Raw genomic sequence first — 22136 nt, forward strand, 5'->3', positions numbered from 1 at the left:
ACCCCATTTCATAATTTTCAATATCAAGCAATTGTGTCCTGTATCCTCATCAGTCCAATTCACAAAGGTGATCATTATTTGCAGCTAAATGCAAAAAAATTAATATATTTTTCACTACTTTCAATTAGTTATTGTTGACTATGTACCGTGTGAATGAAGTTCAACATACACGCATACATTTATGATTATTATCATCATCACTCAAATATCCTATTCAATGAATCTCAAGACACCCTGCGGTAGGGGACCCCCTGGTGGCAGCTCTCCCTGCGGAGCACGTGGTGAACCCAGCATGGGCCTGCAAGTAGGCATTAGTCTGCCAGGAGGGGACGAAGTTGCTAAGTGGCTTCCCAATTAAGTAATTTGCAAATACCGTCATTAATCACATATGGATCATGACACCAGCACACATGGCCTCCTCTTTTTTAAATAACATCATATGGTCATGAAGGTCCACTTCACCACCGTCCCCCACTCATCAGCTTGGTAAATTGTGGTCAAACAACCCCTATGATGGACATGGAATGGTGAGGTCTTCATCCCGCATTAAATTCACGGCAGACTGGAAAATATCATTGTAAATTTGTAATAATTTGAAATCAATTGATAACGGGGCACAGCTTGCTGTACCTGGTGTGTCTAATCATGACATGCGAGTGAAGGTGGGGGCACGTATTGTGCACCACGTGCCTTTCCCCGCGTGTGACTCAATACTGACTTAGCAATACGACAGTATAAAAGAGTAGCACATCATGACCGGTTGTCGATTCTCAAAGTCTGCAATGCACGCTACAATAGTGTTGTGCATCGTGGCATGGCTGTCCTGGGTAAGTTTAGTTGAAGTTTGTTTCTTTGGCAACTTTACCGTTAATTTACATCGTGCGGCTTAACTAAATAGCGACTATTGCAATGCAATGCGCATCCAATGTAAATAAACATTTAAGAAGGAAAAGATTGAACTGTATTTAATGTTCTACATTTATTTGTGAATGGTAATAGCATGTAATACGGAAGTTAATGTATCATTGTTTGTTATAGTAATGAATATATCACAATAATATGCTTTTAATCTTGAATGCGTTAATCCTTCAGCTCTACGTATTACAATATTAGTAAGTTTATATTATAATCCTAACATTGACAGGTACAGTACTATATTCTAATACCTGAAATCAATGGCAATATTTCTCCATGTGAGAACTTTCTGTAATATATTTGTTAAAATAAAACCATGAAGTTCGTAATTCATGAGAAGCAGAAAATACTTTTACAAAATGAATGCTCGTATATTTCTACATTTTGGTAATTATATATTACTGGATTTTACATCAAAATTACAAGTGCTCAGGTGCAGTGGCACTTATCTATATTGGTAGCCATGATTCAGTGGTGCAATTCCACATTCTCACGTTTGGAACTTGACTTTCCATCTTAATGACAACTATTAACACCTGTCAATTTATGGCTTTCATTGTTTTGTCATAGCGACACAAAGCAATATTATGTTGTTATTATAATAAAAATCTTAAGTGTGGCATAATGTCCATTTAGCCACCGAACTTTAATAAAGTGCATTGATTTGTGCATATGGATGTATGCAATTATCCAATAACACAGCACAGCGGGGTATATTATACTCAGTAGGCCCATATCTATAATAAATAAGTTAAAGTGATTTGCTGCTCAAGTGAGCATCGAGGTACGGTGTTCATCTCCAGTTCATAGCCCCGAGCCACTGGAATTAATTCCACGTTCTTATGGTGGGGGCAAGCATATCGACCCCAGAGGGATGATGAGCCTAGTCAACTACCAACCAGCATTTAAACTCGTAACCTTTCAAATTTGGAGCCGTTCGCTCGACCGCTGAGCCACCTGCCTATTAATGGATATTCATAACATTCCCTGCATGGTTTTTAATGTTGTTTTCTCTCTCTCAGGCATCTCCCTGCACAGCAGCCCAGCTCTCTTCCAGAATTGCTGTGCTCAGCCCACTCCCAAGTGGGTCGGCCCTCATTAACAACAGCTGGCAAGCCGGTACGTGCACACTGTACAAATCCTCTCAGTGCCTGTCCAATCGCAGTGTTAGCAGTTCTGGTTGTGTACAATAAATCCATTCAACAATGAGTTGAATATTAAAGAGCAAACCAATAGTAATTGCTTACTTTAAAGCAGTGGTTCTTAACCTGGGGTGCGAGACGTGCCAGATTTTTTTAGACGGTAAATCATCAAAACACAAATTAAGCACGGGCATGAGTACAACTACTTTACTTCATCAAACCCAATTTTTATTAACATTATAAAAACAATGTTACCATTGAGAACCGGTAATGGCAAAGCACCACTGCTGTAAAGGTTCAGCGTTTCCTCAAGAGTCATAACGAGGAACACGTGAATTAGAAAACATACGCAGGTTTCATGACATCATCCAACTTGTTATTAAAAGCGGGCTTGGGCAGGGCACGTCGCGAAATAGGGCGAGGGACGATGGTCCAGAATCATCATGGAGTGGCAGCCAAGGAATGGAGCGCATCCGAGAGCACGGCCACGGAGGAGAAGGGGCGACGGCGAGATAAGTTCACGCGCAAGGTGCCGGATGGATTTCTTGCATCACAGGGTCGTGGCAGGTGTCAGCAGCTTGGCGAGGACTTCATCCAGCAGTGGATTGATTTTGGTGGCCTAATTCATGGGTGTTGATTCCTGGCGCAGTGCCCCCAATGTAGATCAATGGTATTTTTAAATCCTTTATATTAAGTTCGCTTGCTTGCTTGCTTGCGTGCTTGCGTGCTTGCTTGCTTGCTTACGACCGTGCAAATCTTTCGGTCGTTTTTTAACCCACTTCCCGTGATCCAATCGAGCTGACATTTTCCACACAGACTCGTTGTGCTAGACAATTAATGTTCGTGAAAAAAAATTCCCAAAATTTTACACTTTTTAGGCAAAAAAAATGTATTTTACATATATTCAAATAGAACTCATTCATGACTTTGGCTGAACGTCACAGTATAAGAGCCCAAAGCGTAACCCCTCCACAGGCCGTGGCGGAGTAGCGCAGTTGGTAACGCCCTCGCTTCCCATGCCAAAGGTCGCGGGATCGATCCCCGCGTCCTCCACAGGCGAATATATATTTAAATCCTTTATATTAAGTTCGCTGCCACGCATATAAAGGATGTATAGTGAAAAACTTTATTTTTACGGGTTATACTTATTTTTTTACAAAACCACATTATTTCCATGAAGACCAAGCTTCGCCCATCTACAGCTTTTAATCTAATTTAAAAGGTTAAATGAACACAACTGAAAGCATTTAAAAACACGAGAATTCTGGAACGTACCCTCGATGTACGTTGCACCTCTTTCACACCGTACGCATCCAACCATGCTAATTGGAGGTGCACTCTAATGCTGCAGTAGTTACAGCACTTAAACTGGGACTGCCTGGCGCGTGATATTTGTGTAGCTTGGAGATGCAGCTAACCACAAACCGGCATCGCTTTGCACTGGGTCAAGTTATTATCGTTGGGATGTGGTTTATAAAAATAAAAAACGCCAATTTTTTTAAGTGTTTTATGGACGCGACCACGGGGAGAGAGACATGCAGACTCCAAATATACAGGCGTCACGGTCTGGATCAAACCCACAACCTAGATTGAAAACTAATTTCTTTAGAACTGGTATATCCACGCAGGTCATTGTGAGAACACACTGCAATTGTCAAGTCATCATAGCCACCACACATCGCCATAACTTCATTTTAAACTTGCTAGATCTCTCAGCAGTTCAGTGTTCGACACCTGCACACCAAGCTGTTCATTGGCATGACCCCAAGCTCCGCCCATTATGTATGTTGAACTTCTTTCGCACAGTACATTGCCAACCGTGCGAATCGGAGGTGCGCGGGGAAGGAAAGCAAACTAAACATCACGAGCGAAAGATATCGACACGTTGAGATGTCGGCTCTTGCAATATTTTTTGAAAACCACGCTTACAACCAGATGTGCTCAAACAAACAAAAACAGGGCAAACACTTTCGATGAAGCTGCGTTGTGTGCAAGGGTAAGGGAAATCGGAGAGCACATATTTCAGGTCGAAAGGGCACGTGATGCAGAGGTGTGGCCAAAATTAAATCAGGCTGCTGTTGACTTCCACTGCTGATACTGACACACCACACAATATACTTGATACTTGTTGTTTTGCGCTGAGCTTATATACTTAGATGATGGCCAGACCAGCTTGAGGTATCTATTGCTAATGGTGTGAATAGCTTGGAAGCAAACCTAGATTATTAGGATTGTAACCAGTTACATGAAGCTCGGTATGCATGTACAAACTGCTCCCCATTGTGCATGCATGTTCATGCACGCAATACAATCTGAAGCGTCCCATTATTTTCGTATGCAATAATGAAACCTCAATGAAGCCTTTATTCACTACTAGCTTGTACTACCCGGCTTCGCCCAGGACTTGGATCCGCAGTGGCGATGTTCACAAACCATATCAGTTACTTGTTTGAGGCTGAGTCGACCCAGGGGAGGGCCCAGGACCGGTTAAAATAATCGTCACCGGTGGTGGCCGTGAACGGGAATCGAACTCCGTGACAGCGCAGCGTGCTAACCACGACACTACAATGCATTACGCTTCCACATCCAAAAATATATGCATTATTGAGCTCCCCCCCCCCAAAAAAAACTGTGTATTTTTGTAATTTTTGCATGGTGTACAGTCTGGAAAGTGCCCACATGGCAAATTTCCAGTTTGTTGCATGTCGGGAAGTACGCTAAACATTTTGAACAGGCACACATATTCACAACTTTACCTTTTATATATATGGAGATAACTTCCACAAGGTGGCATGCAATACCAACAAACTGATGGAAAATCTACGCATTGGCTTTTGCCATCTGCCACGTTGGTCTTTGAGCCAATGGCCCAAAAATGGTTTCGTGGAACCACCCTGGATGCAAATGTCAACAGTATATATATTTTATCTCTAGATAACATATATGTATGAGTACAATGTCACAGTGGTAGCTTTTTAGAATGTATTTGTTTTTCAAAGAAGGGTACCATAATGTGAAAGAAAATATAATTTTGGAAGTACAAAAATATAATGTGATATGAAACATCCATGGAATATGAAAATACATGGAACGTGTATTTATTAAACAGACTTCTACTTGCACTACGATGTTCTGTTCATGGTGGTCAATGGTAGCAGATGCTACCAATCAATCTCTCTGGCTCTGGGGCGATGGTGATCTATCTCCGTGCACCAGACACTTACGTTTCGTGCCTCAACATGAGCCCTCTTTTCCCCAAAGCACCTCGACGAAATTACTTGGCCTATGGGTGGCACGTGAAGTGGTGAAGGCTCACTGACAATGAGGTCATGGAAGTGATCCAGGTGTTATAGCTAACAGACTGGGTCGATTGTCAGATGACCAAACCTTCGTGCCCACCTGTGCCATCTCGTTCTGAGTTATTCGCACAATGCACTGACCGTCTCTGTGGGCTATTGCACTTCTGCCTCCTGTCGTCGAAGGAGGATGGCCACTCGCATCATTCATGAGCCTCCACCACACACACACACAAAGTAAAATCCAACACAGCTGGTACCAGAAAATTTGTACCTAATAATCTGATCTCTTATTCTGATAATGATAACAGAGTCTAAGAAATACTGTCAACAGGCACGGGCGTGCTTTGGCGCTTCAAATCCATGCTTACACAATCTCAAAAGTGTACCTTTTCATTCAAATTTTTACTCATGTACATCAATGTTTTACACAAAAATACATACTCAATGATGCAGTATTGAATTATTATTTTTCTCACGGTTCTGTCTGTGGCCGGTGGATATTTAGTTTTATTAGGCTCTGCATGATGGTTATTTAAGAAGATGTTGTCCCAACTTTCAAAAATATTAAATAATTTAATTCCCATTTGAAACTGAGCCGGCCCTGGCGAAGACCCCGGGACCGGCCCAGGACACGCTGCTGGTGGGACTGTATCGCTCAGCTGGCCTGGGAACGCCTGGGAATTCCCCAGGAAGAGCTAGAGTCTGTGTATAGTAGTGTATAGTGTAGTGTAGTTCATAGTAGTGTATAATGTAGTGTAGTAGTGTATATTAATGTAGTGCTGGAGTCTGTCGCCAGGTAAAGGGAGGTCTGGACCGCCACTACTCAACAAATGCTGCCATCACGACCTTCGCCAGGACAAGCGGACTAAGACACGAACGAATGAAATGAACTAATGCAAGTTAAAGCAAATTGTTACGATGTCTCATTTCGTGCTGCCAAGCATTTTGAAAGCGTCCTGCAACTCCTCAGCTGATTCCGCCATTCACACGAACAAGTCCGCGCAAGAGAGATACATTCTGGGTGCAAAACTAAGCGGGGGTGGGGGGTGGACAAAATGCTTGCGATGACTGGCATTGTTGAATGCACTCAACCTTTCAGCAGGGGTGTTACCCCTCGGTGCGTTGAGATTGCCAGAGCTTGAATTGCTATCCGATGACACAGCTACACACTCAACAACAACAGTGCAGGCGCATACATTTGCCACTGTCGAATGCGGGCTGTGTGATGCATCCGTCAAGCATGCCGCGTCATATTTAGGTTGCTATTCAAACAATTGCATCAACAAAGTAAACGCAGTGGCCATTTGTACTGGATTCCACCAAATGTGCCCAACCACACATGACATTCGCCTCATCATAAATCTCCCAGTGCAGGGCTTATTTCAGTAGCGCAGGACCGCAGAGTAGATGATCATCCACCCAAGTGATCATTTGAGGGTGGGGACAATTACGACTTTTCATTATCTCAGTACAAAACATATTTTCATACGTTCTTTCGATCATATTGCTTCCATTAAAACATCAGGAGATATATATTTTTCATCATTTAATTTGTATCAGAACCTATGACGTACAAAGTGATGTCTCCTATCCTCTACCTCTCTGGTCTCTCTCTTTATGTGTTGTCAAGAATAATCATTGCCCAGCCCAGCATCTCACCTGTTAGTTTACAAGAAGGCCAGCGTGTCTCCGTTAGTTTACAGGGCATGGTGGAACTCCAATCACACCCCGAAGGTGCCGAGGCTGCTGGGCGAGCGGCTCCTTCCCTAATTTCCACGATCGTGTAAAGCCACGGGGACGTTCAGCAGCCCATCTTTTGTAGTCAAAGTCTTCTCTTTTACTTCAATTTGAACTGGGTGTCCGTGGGAAAGGAATTCGTGACTTGGGACAGCCTGGCACAACCCAGCGCACTTCACTGGCATGCTCGCTCAGTGGACGTGGCATAGGTGTCGATTGTGCATGCGGTCCGTGGACTGGGTGGGCCCAGGTGTTGGGCTATCAAGAGGGGGAGCAGACACGGAGGGGTGGGGGCATTTAATTCCCTTGCACAACGACCCATGCCAGGCACGTAACGCCACTGCTCAGTGGGCATGGATTTATTAATTCACTTCGCGTGGATGTTTTATTTATGGAAAGTGGTTAATTTGGCACAGATTATGATACGTTTTTTTTTCAATAAGGAGTATAATTAGATATTTATCATTCACCAAGAGAAAATACATTTCCACACTGATTAAAAAATGCTCAGCATTTTATTGCCAGCGATTGCCCATGAACATTTGTAACATTTTCTGTTTATTGGTTATGAAGTACCTTGACCTATTTCTTGATATTCCCATTACCATCGTTTACATATATATGAATGTAATGTATATGTAAAGACAAGTCAAATTGTATAATTGTACTTAAATAATAAATTAATGATTATTCTGCTAAGTCAAATTGTACAATTCTACAATTGACTTAGCCCATCATCGTTCCGAGGTCAATAAAATGAGTTCCACTTAGTGAGGAAGTCAACAGTGGTTACCCTATTGACAAACTCACGCCTGCCATAGGAATTTGGAATTTCCACCACTGGCACAACGCTGTAAAGAGTAGATTATCCTCGCCCCAATTCTCATTTGAGCAACGAATAATTTCAAATCATAAAATTACATACAGCAACCTCTCGTTCTACGCGGTGGTTGTGTCCTTGCAAAACGACACGTAACTCAAAATCGCGTAAATCAAAACTTAATTTAAACAAGACGAAGTTTCACCCTCACAAGATCTTCGAAATAGCGCGTGAGAAAGGAGATTCACACTGATGCTTCTGCCGCGCGCTTGTTGTTGCTGTATTGGGCAGCATCGCTACTAAACGTTGCTGCCCCGACAAACGAGGAAGCTCGCAGCGCATTCAGTGCACCCTGGTCAACGCGCTGGAGTGCGCTATTTCAATAACACAACATGAAAGCACAAATTAATCTAACACATTTGTATATATAATTAAAAAGTAAGTGGCTAGGTTGAGATGGATTAAAGACAATGATCATTTGTCTGGAACACATCAGAGGGAAAGTCCAACGAGGTGATGGAGCAATGTAGCGAATTCAAGGTGCAGCGGCTGGCTGAACGGTTGCACGTGGCATGGTCGTGACAGTTGAATTGACCATGGATAAAGATGACGATGAACACGTTGCAACTTGAGACTGTGCGTGTTCAGTGTTGAAATCTCAACAGTTTAGTGTTTTTTTATTTATTAATGTAATATCCAAAGCGACCATGCATGTGTTCAGCACTTAACTATTCAGATAATTTTTCTGCCGAAAATGTCCAAATGATGAGTCACTTTGTTGAGCTATCATTTGTGGCCAGGTCGCCTTTGAGAAATAAGTTAATATCCGAGTGGGCTTTGTGTGGTAGGATGGGGATGGTTTAGTTTTGTATTTGTACGTGTTTCGGTGATTTGTTTACCTTTCTTGCACTTTGCACTATTACCATGTTTTGTACTGTTTGTTGTTGTGACGTTCTTACCCGCCCCGACTGGACATCTGTGAAAAGGAGCTTTATAGCTGATGGGACTCCTCCTGCAGTACAAATAAATATTCAGATTCTGATGTATCTCGAAACTCAAAGTGATCATTCACGTATTGTCGGCCTCCCATTCCCCACACAGAAGTTGTTTCTCATACCTAACGGATAGTCCAGAGTGTAAACTTTTTCGCGGGACTGTAATTAAAGAATAACTTCATTATTACTCCGCTGGCAATAAATTCCCACCACGTGCTAGCCGCGTGTGTAGTAAGGTGGTGTCCACACAGAGCTATCCCTGGCGTGTTCTGTGCAGCAGGTTCCTGCTGTGTGCATTGCTGCAGCTAGCATTGCGCCATCGTGTGCTGTTCATTTAAGACTCGGAACACGACGAAGAATGATTCCTATCATTATTCAAAAGCGCTACTGAGGTTTTTTGTTGTTGTTGCATCAGCCTTAAGGTGACAATGATCGAACGGGTATCCTGCTCACCGCTTGTCACAGAGGTTCGTGGTTCGAGCCACCTGACCGCCCTGTTAAATGCTGAGGGTGTTTTAACGAAAACGATACATGCGCCGTCAGCTTCACATTGGATATTAAATATCCTGTGGCATGAACAAAAAAGGCCACGTGTGCCGGTGTCATGGTTTGAAATGTTACCAATTACTCGCAATGTACTTCATTGCGAAAACAAAGAGTAACAATATCTTCCTACTGACAGACTAATAACCACTTACGGACCAATTGCTCCATTCACACAGTAATGTTTTTACCCTTTCAACTGGTACAAAAACTCACATCTTTATACAAGGCATCATGTTTGCAATAACCACAACACAAGCAGTGAAAATGCAAACAAAAAGAAACAACTCTGATAATGATATGCACTGTCCTTGAAGTGGATTGGTCCACACCCGAGACAGCTTTTCTTAGAGCCTAGTCTCCATTGGTGTTGGACCAGATGAGGCTAAAAGGCGTCATCTGGTCCAACACCAGAGTTGTTTCTTTTTTTTGCATTTTGATTGCTTGTGTTGTGGTTATTGCAAACACGATGCCTTGTATAAAGGTGTCAGTTTTTGTACCAGTTGAAAGGGTAAAAACCTTTACTATATTTTGCCATTGGTAAAGGAGATGTCTCATAGTGCTCCATTCACCTTTTGGCAACAGAGGGAAAGCTGCAAGCATGGGATGTCCCGAGACTAAAACTACAGATGGGCATTGAAATAGTTGAGATGTGATGGAAGGTGCTGTTGATTGTTTAGGCACCTATGCAAGTGCTCCTATAAATGCAAACCATCATAGTTTTAAAGAAGCCACATGCTCAATAACTACTCAGCAGAATGCCTGTGGGTCGATGGATGAAAGTTGTACGGTACTATTTTCCCACTGAGCATCTGTATCTATTATGTCCAATTTTTGTTCCAACGAAAAAAAAAACTCCATTGATGGGGTATAAAAACAGTCGTTTAGACCACCCATAATTCACACTCATTGCCTTTATATATAACATATATAGCTATAAAATACTGCTGGATTAAGCTGTGGTTAGACCGCTTCACTCACAGTCAGAAGCTCATAAGTTCAAATCCCAGCTGGGGGTCGACTCAGTCCAAAATTCATCCAGATGATAACATTTCGTTTTTAAAACCCCTCAATATTTGTGGGGACACGTTCCTGCAGAACGGCGTGGAAATTAAATCAGAGATTATGAATACCCAAAGAGTTAGGGGACATAACCATATGTTACCTTGAAAAATAAACTTTATGTACAGTAAGTCCTCGCTTAACGCGTGTTTACGATTCATTTTCGTTGTAATGCAGTGCTTCCATGAGGGAACACTTCGCACAACATGGAATGCGCCCGTTATAACGCGGGACGCACATATTTATAACGCAGTTTCTGAGTGGTCAACGACGAACTACTTTCTTGAGCTGCGCGACTTAGCAATACAATGCAGCACACGGAATGATACGGTAACGCGGTGGCGTACTATTTGTCCTGCCGTCTCACTGTGTGTGCGTAGTAGCATATCGTAGCTCGCCAAAACTTCATCATTAATGGGGAAACAGTTTTCACTTCACGCGTTTTTCGCTTAACCTCTCAGGAACGCATCTACCACGTTAAATGAGGACTTGCTGTACATATATCAATGCATGCATATATCGTTATATATAGCATTACTAATGGACACAGTGGAAAAATAAAGCAATATATTGTGTAGTACGTAATACAGAAAACTGTAAAGGAAAAAAAATCGCGTGTGACAGAGAGAGAAAGAGGCGTCGCTTGTCAGCAACTCTGGCACCCTCATGATCCGCTCCCACACCTCCGATTAGCACGGTTGGCTAGGTACCGCGCGAAAGAAGTTCAACGTGCATACAAACCGCACCTCCGATTAGCAGGGCTGGCTTCGTACGGCGCGAAATAGTCGAGTAAGTAATGTATTTGAGGTGATATTTCCACTGCTGCCTCTGGGCTACCAGAAAAAGCTGCTCATTAGCAGACATTAACAGACTTACTCATTAACAGACGTTACTTTAAAATGCAAAATATTCGTTTTACAATATAATGAGCTAAATTACAGACTTAGGGCGCACTTATAAATGACCAGGTCATGGTCTTATACAATTTAATGTGACAACATTTTCATCGCAGTTTCACCAACGAAACAACGTTTCATTGGTGATTACAACAGCTTTATCAGGCAAATTTGCTAGAATTGTGAAGAAGTCTCCCTGTCACCAGTTCGATGTCCCGACACGGCAATTGAAACAATGGGGCAGATTGTGGGTAATCCGACTTCTTCCAAGACCCCAGTCCAGTGTAGAAGAGGAGGCCAAAAATATCCTCTAGAGGGCCCCTCAAGCGCGCCCACAACGTGAAGTCCCTTCTGCCAGTAGTGGCATTGAGCAAGAAAATACAGGGCTGTTACTTTAACTCTTGCCTTTATATTGTTATAAATGCAGCACGCCCTAACAGTCCCCACTTTGTTACACATATTAACATATATTATGCTGTATAAAGCAGTGTTTTATCGCGGGGAAAAAAAAAATGCATTCAATGGAAGCAAATAAGTCAACAAATCATTTAGGGGTCTGTATAAACATTGGCAGCGTTTTAGTTTTAATTAAATACACCAGCTGTGAAACGCAAACGTAATTAATGGATATCTGTAGACAATTCTATTCACATCTGCTGTTATGATAAAAAAGCGAACGCAATTCATAACAATCTAATGTACTGTATCTGCGTTCGTCGAGGAGAATGTGTAATGTTATTCATGAATATAAAAGGCGGCCAAATGTTGATTCTTCTTTTTTTTTAAGAAGAAGACGAATAACATACCGCCCTCTGTCAAACCATCGTTTCCCCATGCCACGTCAGTCACGGGAGTTTGTGTGGCCATACTTGACCATGCTGATCAGTACGGGTTGGTAAAGGGGGAAGGGGCAATGAACAGGTCATGTATCACTCCACTGATGTCAGTCGCAACTGGAAATCGAACTCAGGAAACTTGGGTTTATAGGGCACTGCACGAACCGTTACGTCGCCACTACCGTCTCCTGCAATGCAAAATAAATACCTTTCATAATTCTGGACAAAATACTCGATACGACACACAAAAACAAATAAAATGCAATCCATTAACAATGTATAACATTAAATTTACAATAAATAAAGAAACGTAATCAGGAAAAAACGTAAAGCACATTATGCAAAATAACACCATACAGAACACCCAATATGATATGCAACAAATAAATCACAGACAGTACAAACACGAAGCACACACATTTACACAATACACCACATTGCAAAAACGAATACTTTATTATGAACAAAAAACCATATTACGTATACAAAACAGAACTGCTGAGATGTCTGCCCTCTTTTTATTGGTGACGTGTGGATTTCTTCAAACTTTTCCAGTCACATGCAGTTCTCTATGTGTGTGGCAAGAGGAGAGAGGCTAAAACTTATATGCGGCGAACGTAGTTCTACCAAAACTTCGCTATATACGGCTTTGGCAGTCGGACGTTGGACAGCATTGCGTATGCAATGTGTGCACGGTATGTGGTACTCGGCAAGCGGCTGTCTCCACATGCGGTGCATTGTGGGTTGGGTAACTCTACGGTCCATGCTACGCCATTTGGCTTTGAGCGCACTTTTTTTTAAACGCATCTACTACCATACAAAGCAGTCTCTTTCCGTGAAAGGCCCGCAGTCCACTGGCGGGCCCCTGGTGGCCTTTAGTGCGGGCCCTAACGTGCGTCCCCCGACAATACAAAAATGTGAAAGCACCTCTCATGACGCTGTCAAACCCCAATGGCTTCAAATGTGTGTCGGCTCTCACGCTGATGATGTCTTATCGAGGAACTTGGGCATCCCCCTCTCCCCCACTAAAAATGAGTGAAGAACACTGGCACAGAGCGAGGTAAACCTGTGCCGATTGGCGCTGCTTGCTTTGTCCGATTGGTTGTTGCTTGGCCAGGTTTGTTCGTTGGACGACCAAGAAGGGCTGCATCTCCGATCTACATCAGCGTCGAAGAGAACGGCCAGGGCCCTTTCCCGAAATTGTTAGACACCGTGAGTATGGTTTTTTTCTTCATGTTATTCATGATAATTCCAAAGAGAAAAAGGCCCCATGTCACTGTGTACAGTATTTAAATGTACCTGCATTCATTACACGTGTGTTGTTTTGACATATTGACCGGAATGTGGCGATGGCCAACTGGCGTCTCCCGAGTCGCATGCGGCTCTATCGAAGGGGCATAACGTAGACCGCACTATCACAGTCGTAGCAAAGAATAATGAATGTCTCCCATGCTGTGTCAAAAACTGTCTATGTATACAAACCAAGGCCGTAATTATAATATACAGGGTGTTTAAAAAGACTGACCCGATTTGAAATCGCTATATCTCTGCAACCACGAACCGCCCATGAATGAAACTCTTACCACTTGAAAGGGCATGGCATAGAGAGGGCGGGGCATAGAATTTCAAATGATTACCGCTAGATGCCTCTCCCAGCGCACTAACAGCCCCTAGCCTCAGTCATTCGCAAGATGGTGACCCCACAACACAAGGCGGTTTGTGTTCTGCAGTTCAGCAAGACTGAATCCGTCATTGCGGTGCAGCGTACGCTTCAACGGCGTTTTGGCATTGATCCGTCAATGTCAAAGAGCATTCGTCGTTGGTACCGACAATTTGAGGAAACAGGCTATTTATGTAAGGGGAATAGCATAGGGCGACCACGCACCTCAGAGGAAAACGTGAGAAGAGAGACGTTTGGGACGAATTCAACTATCGTCTCGATGTTGCCTGTACAGCAGGTGGAGGGCACATATAGCATTTATAAAATGGTTAGTAAAACTTGATAACTCATTAAACCGTTTGTAACTTTTTGTGTAATTGTAACATGTGGCCATCGTGAAATATAGTGCTTCGAAATTGGGTCCATCATTTTCAAACACCCTGTATATTGGGGGGGGGGGACACATCCCACACATCCCCCCCAATAATCAAATATGCTCAAAATGTCCCCCCAAAATATATTGCTATAAAAATATTTTTTCAAATAATAATTGCGATGCTATGTAAATTAAAACAACACTTTGCTAAACCTTGGCCACAATATCTGGACTTGTCTTCATATAACAATGCATATATTTCCCTTCATATGTTTGTGATTATAGTTGTACTTTATGAATCCCTAATCTCTGCCATTGCATACAATTAAACAAGAAAAGGTAAAAAAGAAAAAAAACAGCAATGTAATACAATACACTATTAAACATTATTGTAAAAAAAAAGTCCATCCCATGTGTTCGTGAATTTATTTATATTTTAGTTGGGAAATTAGTTTTCAAATTTCGATTTTTTTTCTGGGGGGGGGACCCCAGACCCTCTGGAAGATTTGATCCCCCCCAACGTTGACTCTATGGCTACGGCCTTGTTACACACTTATATATACTTGGCTCTTGGTCTGTTACAGGTTGGCCGCCTCTGCCGTAATATGTTTAATGTTGATGTAACTTACTTGCACTTATGAACGGTTTAAACATTATTTGTCCGAGCCAACTTTCACGAGAGGACGTTTATTTTCTATATTGATTTATTTATTTTGAAGTATTTTTTCATTTCTTCAGTAAGTTGTTTATTTGCTCTGATTCCAATTTGCTTCATTGCAATACTTTATTCCATTGTTTTGTGTCATTTTGGTGACCCAGGTTACTCTTGCAAATGAGACTACTCTGGTCTCTTGAGTTGTCAATTGATAAAACATCATAAACTTGCTTCACCCAGGAACGAATCTACAAATGTTATTTCACTCGAGGTCTTGGTTGGAATGTTCTGTCTAATCCACTTTGAATATTTATGAAGCCAACATCTCGGAGATGCTAGTTTGGTATCCGGATATTTTCACTCTGATGTTCCTGAGCCACTCGGCTACTTCTGCGACTTTATATCAGAGCTGGACTGGCAGTAAAAATAGGATAAGCTAAGCAACAAAACCAATGTAAATTAAACTCAGGTTCAGATGCACACACACATATATGCAAACTCTCTCCGTAAACCAGGGTGGACGGAAAAGCCACTTGTCCATGGCTAATGCCAGTCTTTCTGTAGAACGACTCATTCTCAGCTTCCTAAAAAGTGATACTTAATTTTGTCTACCCCATAGAGACATCAATATTTAAGGAGGAAGAGAAAGGTGGCCATGTGTACTGTACTCGGCTGTGAGCATCGTGGTCAAATCGCAAAGTCACCAACGGAAATTGGTATATCTGGCGAGGCCTCTCTCTGCCCATGTTAAGAACGGTGAATGCTCTTTTTCAGTTACAGGCAGACGGTGACGAATTGTTCTTCACACTGACGGGGCAAGGGGCTGACCAGCCACCTGAGGGGCTCTTCATCATCGAAGAGTTTGTGCCCGAGCTGAGCATCACAGCTGCCCTAGATAGGGAGGAGCACTCTGAGTTCAAGGTGGGCGACCCCCGCGTCGCTCCGACTCGCACCGAAGCCACGGAAGTCACCGCATTCGCAGTTTATCCAAATGTCAGAATCCCACACCGCATCGTGACAAGATCTAAATGAAGAAACGTCAGTAGATTTCTTGTAATCGTTTTTTTTATGGTGTTATGAAAATTGTTTGGTTTCTTTTCAACGGATGTGACTATTTTAAAGTCATTGTCCCACGTGGTGAAATAGTTCCTTAAGCCAGAACAGAATTCAGCCCCACCAGAGATGTTACTTATTTAAGAATACAAGTTTATGTATATGGCTAATAAAAGTGGATTATATGATAACCTTTTAAAACAAGGTTATCAATGTGGACATAGGTACAACTCAAGTTTTGTACCAACAAGTACAATATTCAGTCTGGGCCACCAATGGAATAAAACATGCATTGGAGAGTGCTCATTTCCCGTGGCAGTTCCACATTTCTGTGATGAAAAGCAATGCATTTCTGGTCTCCTGAACTTTTTACAAAGGATTGCAGCCTGACCAGGTGCTGCTCATTTTACCAAACGCTGTCTGAGAACAACTCAGCTCATCCATCATTAAACGACGCCTTCGTACAGAAAATAATAACCGTACTAACTTGGGTGTGCTTACTTTTCTGAAACAGCTAACATGCAGCCAGGCCGCGGACAGTGGTGCAGAACTTGAACCAATTATTGTCATCATCAAAGTGGTCGATCAGAATGACAACAGTCCTGAGTTTGCTCAAGCGACATTCAGTAAGGAGATGTCAGAAGCCTCCCCCATGGGTAAGACACCGGATAAACCGCTATCATAATACATGCTACAGCGGCGGTCAATTTGGCAATGTACTGGAATGTTGGGATGATCAATTCATGGCATGGCAGTTGAAACAATGGTGCAAGATAATTCCTACACCTCTGTCCACCCAGCAGTATAAATGGGAGCGCCACTATTCGTCGATCGGCAGGTTTCATGTGGTGGGTACCGGAATGGATAACTTCTTCCAAGACGTCTGACTAGCGTGGAAAATTAGATTTAAAAAAATACCCTCTTATGCAGGGCTCTCAAGAGCTCCCTCTAGAGTTCCCTCTGGTAGAGACCCATCCGCCAGCAGTGGTGTGAGAAAGCAATTGCACGGCTGCTGCTCCTTGTACTGGAATAATACTAAGTAAACGCACCTCCGATTAGCACGGTCGGCTACGTACGGTGCAAAAGAAGTTTCACATACATACAAGGGAGTGCACATCACCATAAAAAAACATGGTCATAGTGATGTGCATGGATATAGCCTCAAAGCATCTGAAACGTTTAAAGAACTTGAGTGTAACTTTAGTGGCCCAACCGGGGTTTAACATCGAACGTGTTTAGAAGGGAAAACTAGTAGTGAATGTTAAGTCTGGTTTCGTGGAGGCGTTTCCATCTTGCTTTTATCAGTCACCGATGTTGTGCATTTTTGTTTAGATATTTAGCAGCTAGACTTTATATCTTACAATGCAATTTCCAGTGACTTTAGAGAGCATCTACATGTATTCTAGATTTGAAGCTTTCGCGACTGTAAGGATTCATACTCTTAGGTTTATTCGGTAAAGTCACGTAGGAAGGAAGCTTGTGTTGCCTCCGAAACGTCGTCATTTATTATTTTATTTATATTATTATTTCTATTATTTGTATTATCAATGTTTATAATTTATTTATTTACATCTACATGTAACCACATTGTCGAGACCTGTATAACATAACATAATAGGGTAAAACGCACAACAGGAGAACCAGTAGTTAACGGGCTTTTCTTACGAGCACACTCCTATTGTTATTATTTTTCTTCTGCTTTAGTTAAAATCCGCTCTGGCAATATACACAGCGCTTCATAATGACTTGCTGTGGTGCTCCATAGTGCATAACATTGGTTTAACTCAGCCTGAAATGAACCAAAATATGCTGATCATAAAGGATTTGAAGGGTACAGAGAGAACAACGCTCGCAAGAAAACGACCCCATTTTGGGGAGGTAGCAAAGTATACATTGACGTTGTGTCTGTTTGTGTTAACAGGAACAAGCGTGTGGACAGTTTCTGCTTCTGATAAAGACGACCCAAGCACTCCAAATGCTCAGATGGCTTATAAGATTATCTCTGACACGAGTGCTTTTTCAATTGAGGAACAATCTGGCATAATCACCGTCAGTGAGTCAGGGCTGGATAGAGAGGTGAGTGGTTGGTTAATTCACAAAATGTACCTATGCTTTCACAATTATCTTTGCTAACTCATTATCCATGTTCACGTATTCTCAGCTTGGAGAGCTGAATGGAGTTCAAAATAACTCACAAATATCCACCTCGTAAAAGACCCAACGCAGAAGATCCATGGGGTTGATCTTCCACCAAGCTCATGGTCCACCCTAAACGGCATCCGCAAAAAAACCATGGCAGATGCGGATACCTGATGGACAAATGGAAAATTCAAAACTCTCCAGTAGTGTGCGACTGTGGTCATCCAGAACATACAGTACAACGTATAACGACGCAATGCCCAATCCACAAATACCAAGGATAAATTACTTCTGGCGCAGTTCTCTGGCTTGACCACCTGAATGTAAAATTGTAGTTGCTGCTGTGCATCTACATCAGCCGTACGAAAGAAGGAGACGTATTCTCATTGTGGGGCAGGTATAGGAGAGGTCTGGCTGCTGATATAAACCTTGAACTATTTACTATTTTTGTTATTTTCCCATGTAAGGCCCACTGAGCTACATAGCTCATTTTCAGAAGCAACCTAGCCACAAATGATAGCTCAACAAACATATGGAAATGTATAGCATTCAAATACTCCAAACGTATGTTTTTAAACGTGGAGGGAGAGATCCACGCAATCAAAGGGAGAACATGCAAACTCCAAATATACAGGCGTTCGGGTCTGGATGGAACCCACGACCTCCTGAATACCAGGCGAGGTAGTCAACATCTCGTCACCGTGGAGGCTGAAAAGTACAATTGTACAATTTTTCGATGCTAAAATCAGTCTAAAAATAAGGTTGTTCGGTAGAGTCACGTAGGTAAAAAAGTATAAAATTAATGAAAATAAATCAATTAATTTAAATAAATAAATTACTTGATTAATTTTAAAATAAATGAAAATAAATCTATTAATTGATTTATTTTCTATTATTATTATTTTATTTTATTATTTTTTACTTACGTGACTTTGCCGAAAAACCTAAGAGTATGAATCCTTGCAGTCACGAAAGCTTCATATCTAGAATCAGTCTAAAGTTGCTCATGCTTGATTGAGTGTGGGATGGTGTAAATCTCCATTGGGCTTTCCGAGCAGGTTGTGTTCATTCTTATGGTGAGTGCCAGTCTCGTCATATAACTGTTGCTTTTCCAAATGGAGTGGAACCCACCTGGTGATACAGATTGTTATGACTTCATGCAACCGATAGGCTAACTTGACCTCGCCCAGGACAATCTAATGATGAGGAGTCTTGATGCTTTGCAAACTGAGCTGTCCCTTAACGGACATGATTTTAATATGAAAATTCAACTGCATATTTAAAATGTTTGTTTTAAAATGAGTCTCGCTTGTTTTAAGCTGAAACGAGCGTATCACTATAAAGGCAAAGGGTACTACGTTTAAATAATTTTAACGTTTAAATCATTTTAACGTTTAAATAATTTTAACGTTTAAATCATTTTAACGTTTAAATAATTTTAACGTTTAAATAATTTTAAACGTAGTGCCCATTGCCTTTATAGTGATACGCTCGTTTCAGCTTAAAAACAGTCATGGCTATTCCTACCAGTTTCACTGCAGTGCAAAATTCTGCGTCCCCGTACATCTGCTGCCGTGGTGTTAATGTAACGGTTGACGGTTAGATTCAACCTCCTGGTGTGGCAATTGAAACAATGAGCCGGTTTCTCAAACCCGCACCACCTCTGCGCCCAGCAATATAAATTGGTGACGAGTCAGTCTGCCGACAGGCCGTGTGCGACGGGGTAAAGCGTGTGTACAGCCACCTCGTCGAAATGCCTGACTAGCGTGGAAGCAGTGGCGTGAGCAAAGCGATTGTGAGGATGCACCTTTGACCACACCTGCAATATTCACTGTGCCGTGCATGTGTCCAGGCGATGGCCTCACACAGCCTGGAGGTTGTGGCTGCGGATCTCAATGGCGCCGGTGGAGGGCTCTCTGCTACCGCCACTCTCGTCATCACAGTGACGGATGAAAATGACCATCCACCTAGGTTCACCAGCACCCAGGTGAGGTGCACAATGGGACAGCATCGGAGAGTGAATGTACGCAGTAGGGTGGCTTTAAGGCTAATTCTAGCTATGGTTAAAACCTGCCGGATTATGTAAAGTGTTTGGCTTTCGTGATTGCTCAATATAAACCGCTAATTGTCTTTAAAAATATTTTATTTCAAATTACAAACTACTAAAGGTGCAATTAATTGCTTTCGCTGGGTGTTGCAAATTGCTGACAGTACATTTTGTGCACAAGCTCCCATTGCTTGATTTATTTGACCCTCACTGAAACATTATTGCGTGCTGTTTTTGCACATTGTGTTATATTCACCTTGTACAAAATTAGTTTCCCATTTTAAGCACATTCATTATTTTTTACTTTTGGAGCTAATGTATTATCCCGGTATATGGCTAAGAGACACTAGATTTGCCTCTAACATATAATTAATTTATTTACATTGTTTTGGGCTTTGTCATATATAAATGTTTCATATCCTGTGAGAATGTTTGGCGGGAATAGAGGCCAATTATTAAAAATGTCTTGGAATTATAAATACATTACTCGGTGCCCTGGATGGTTATTTTATTCAATGTTAATATTATGCATGTTTACCCAGTTGCATGACTGCCAAATTTTAACAGTCATATATGATGACTGCTTTGTATATTCTATTTCAGTAATTCACAGATAATTTTTTTAATTTAGTAAATATTGGACTATGATCCAGGCTTAATGCATCTATGATCTTTAACAGCACATGTTTTCATGGTTATTACACCCACAGTGATGAACAGGGCAGCCACCTGATTCGAACCATGAATCTCTGCCAGAAATAATGATGAAATGATTGACATGATGGATCATCTTATGGATAACTTGATTCCCACCGTGGGAATTCAAAATTTCCACCTCTGATCGTGATCATGGCACAGCGGTTGCACGGTTTGCTGTTTGTTGCAGAGGATTGCGGTTCGAGCCCGTCGCTGCCCTGGTTAATACTGTGGGTGTGTTAACCGTGAAAATGTGCCGTCTGCGTCACAGTGGGACGTATAAGTTCCCATGATGTCGTCATGATCCATATTTTTCCAATTTTACGATTTACTCGCAAATTACTTAATCGGGACGCACATATCAGTCAACGCCCCTGACTGAAAAAACGTATCAGAACCCTCCTGAGAAAGTAGTAGTCTTGAGAAAGGAGTCTTGAGACTCACTGAGGCTTTCCTCGGTAAACAAGCATAGCAATAACAATAATAATGATGAAGATAATCAATATCATCCTCGTGTCGCAGGCATCGGCAACGGTGGAGACGAACAAAGTGGGCACGGAGGTGCTGCGTCTGTCTGTGGACGATGAAGATGAGAAGGGCACGGCGAACTGGCGCACCATCTACCACACCGAGAGCGGGGACCCGGGGGTCCACTTCAACATCCACACAGATGCCGCATCCAACCAGGCCATCATCACCATAGCCAAGGCATGCGGGTTCAGCACCTCGTGCCATTGACATTCACTCTCTGACATTGCCCCCTCCCCTCCTGGATGCCCACGTGATAAACACACGGACTAATCGACAGCAGCCGTCTTATGGACAATAGCCTGGCTTTCCACCGCAGAAACGTGAAATGTTTTACCTTATGGCTCGTAGCTACCAAACGGGCACGGAGAAGCTTTGAATTGGCGTTGGTTTGAAACTGAGGATGCACGAAAGGCTGACTTAGTGGCTGGTTTAATAATGCAGCTGAAATGCGTACTGCGATATGCTCCATAGGAAGGCTGACTCCTGAGAATATTTGATGACTCAGAGGTCATAGCACTGAGTCGGTACCGTTGAGATTCTGGGTTTTAATCCAGACCGCCGCTTATGATTAAACTCAGTCCTCAAGTATAGTGAGTTGATGGTGGCAGCCTGGTGACCAATGACTGCACAAAATAAAACCATCACATTACATTGGTTCTGCACTGATATAAAAATATATTATATATAAATAAATATCAGTTTGACTGTAATGCGATGAACACTACTCTCAGTGG

At 42.2% G+C, this 22136-nt stretch overlaps 1 protein-coding gene across 1 annotated transcript; it reads left to right on the forward strand.

The window, feature by feature from the left end:
* Positions 1–292: 292 nt before the first annotated feature.
* LOC144728503 (cadherin-4-like) lies at positions 293–21823 on the forward strand. Its single transcript, XM_078607992.1, has 8 exons — positions 293–304; positions 1938–2034; positions 13363–13457; positions 15711–15857; positions 16504–16645; positions 17911–18065; positions 19981–20115; positions 21394–21823. The coding sequence occupies exons 1-8, from the start codon at positions 293–295 to the stop codon at positions 21607–21609; spliced, it is 999 nt and encodes a 332-aa protein (XP_078464118.1). The 3' UTR covers positions 21610–21823.
* Positions 21824–22136: the final 313 nt, after the last annotated feature.

Source organism: Lampetra planeri, chromosome 29, assembly GCF_965212315.1.
Source record: "Lampetra planeri chromosome 29, kcLamPlan1.2.h2, whole genome shotgun sequence".
NCBI classification, from domain to species: Eukaryota; Metazoa; Chordata; class Hyperoartia; order Petromyzontiformes; family Petromyzontidae; genus Lampetra; species Lampetra planeri.

Excerpts from the sequence above, each read along its gene's own strand:
- LOC144728503 (XM_078607992.1), top strand. Across the intron at positions 2,035-13,362 it reads TAACAACAGCTGGCAAGCCG|GTTTGTTCGTTGGACGACCA; the intron begins GTACGTGCACAC and ends TTGCTTGGCCAG. Across the intron at positions 13,458-15,710 it reads TCCCGAAATTGTTAGACACC|TTACAGGCAGACGGTGACGA; the intron begins GTGAGTATGGTT and ends GCTCTTTTTCAG.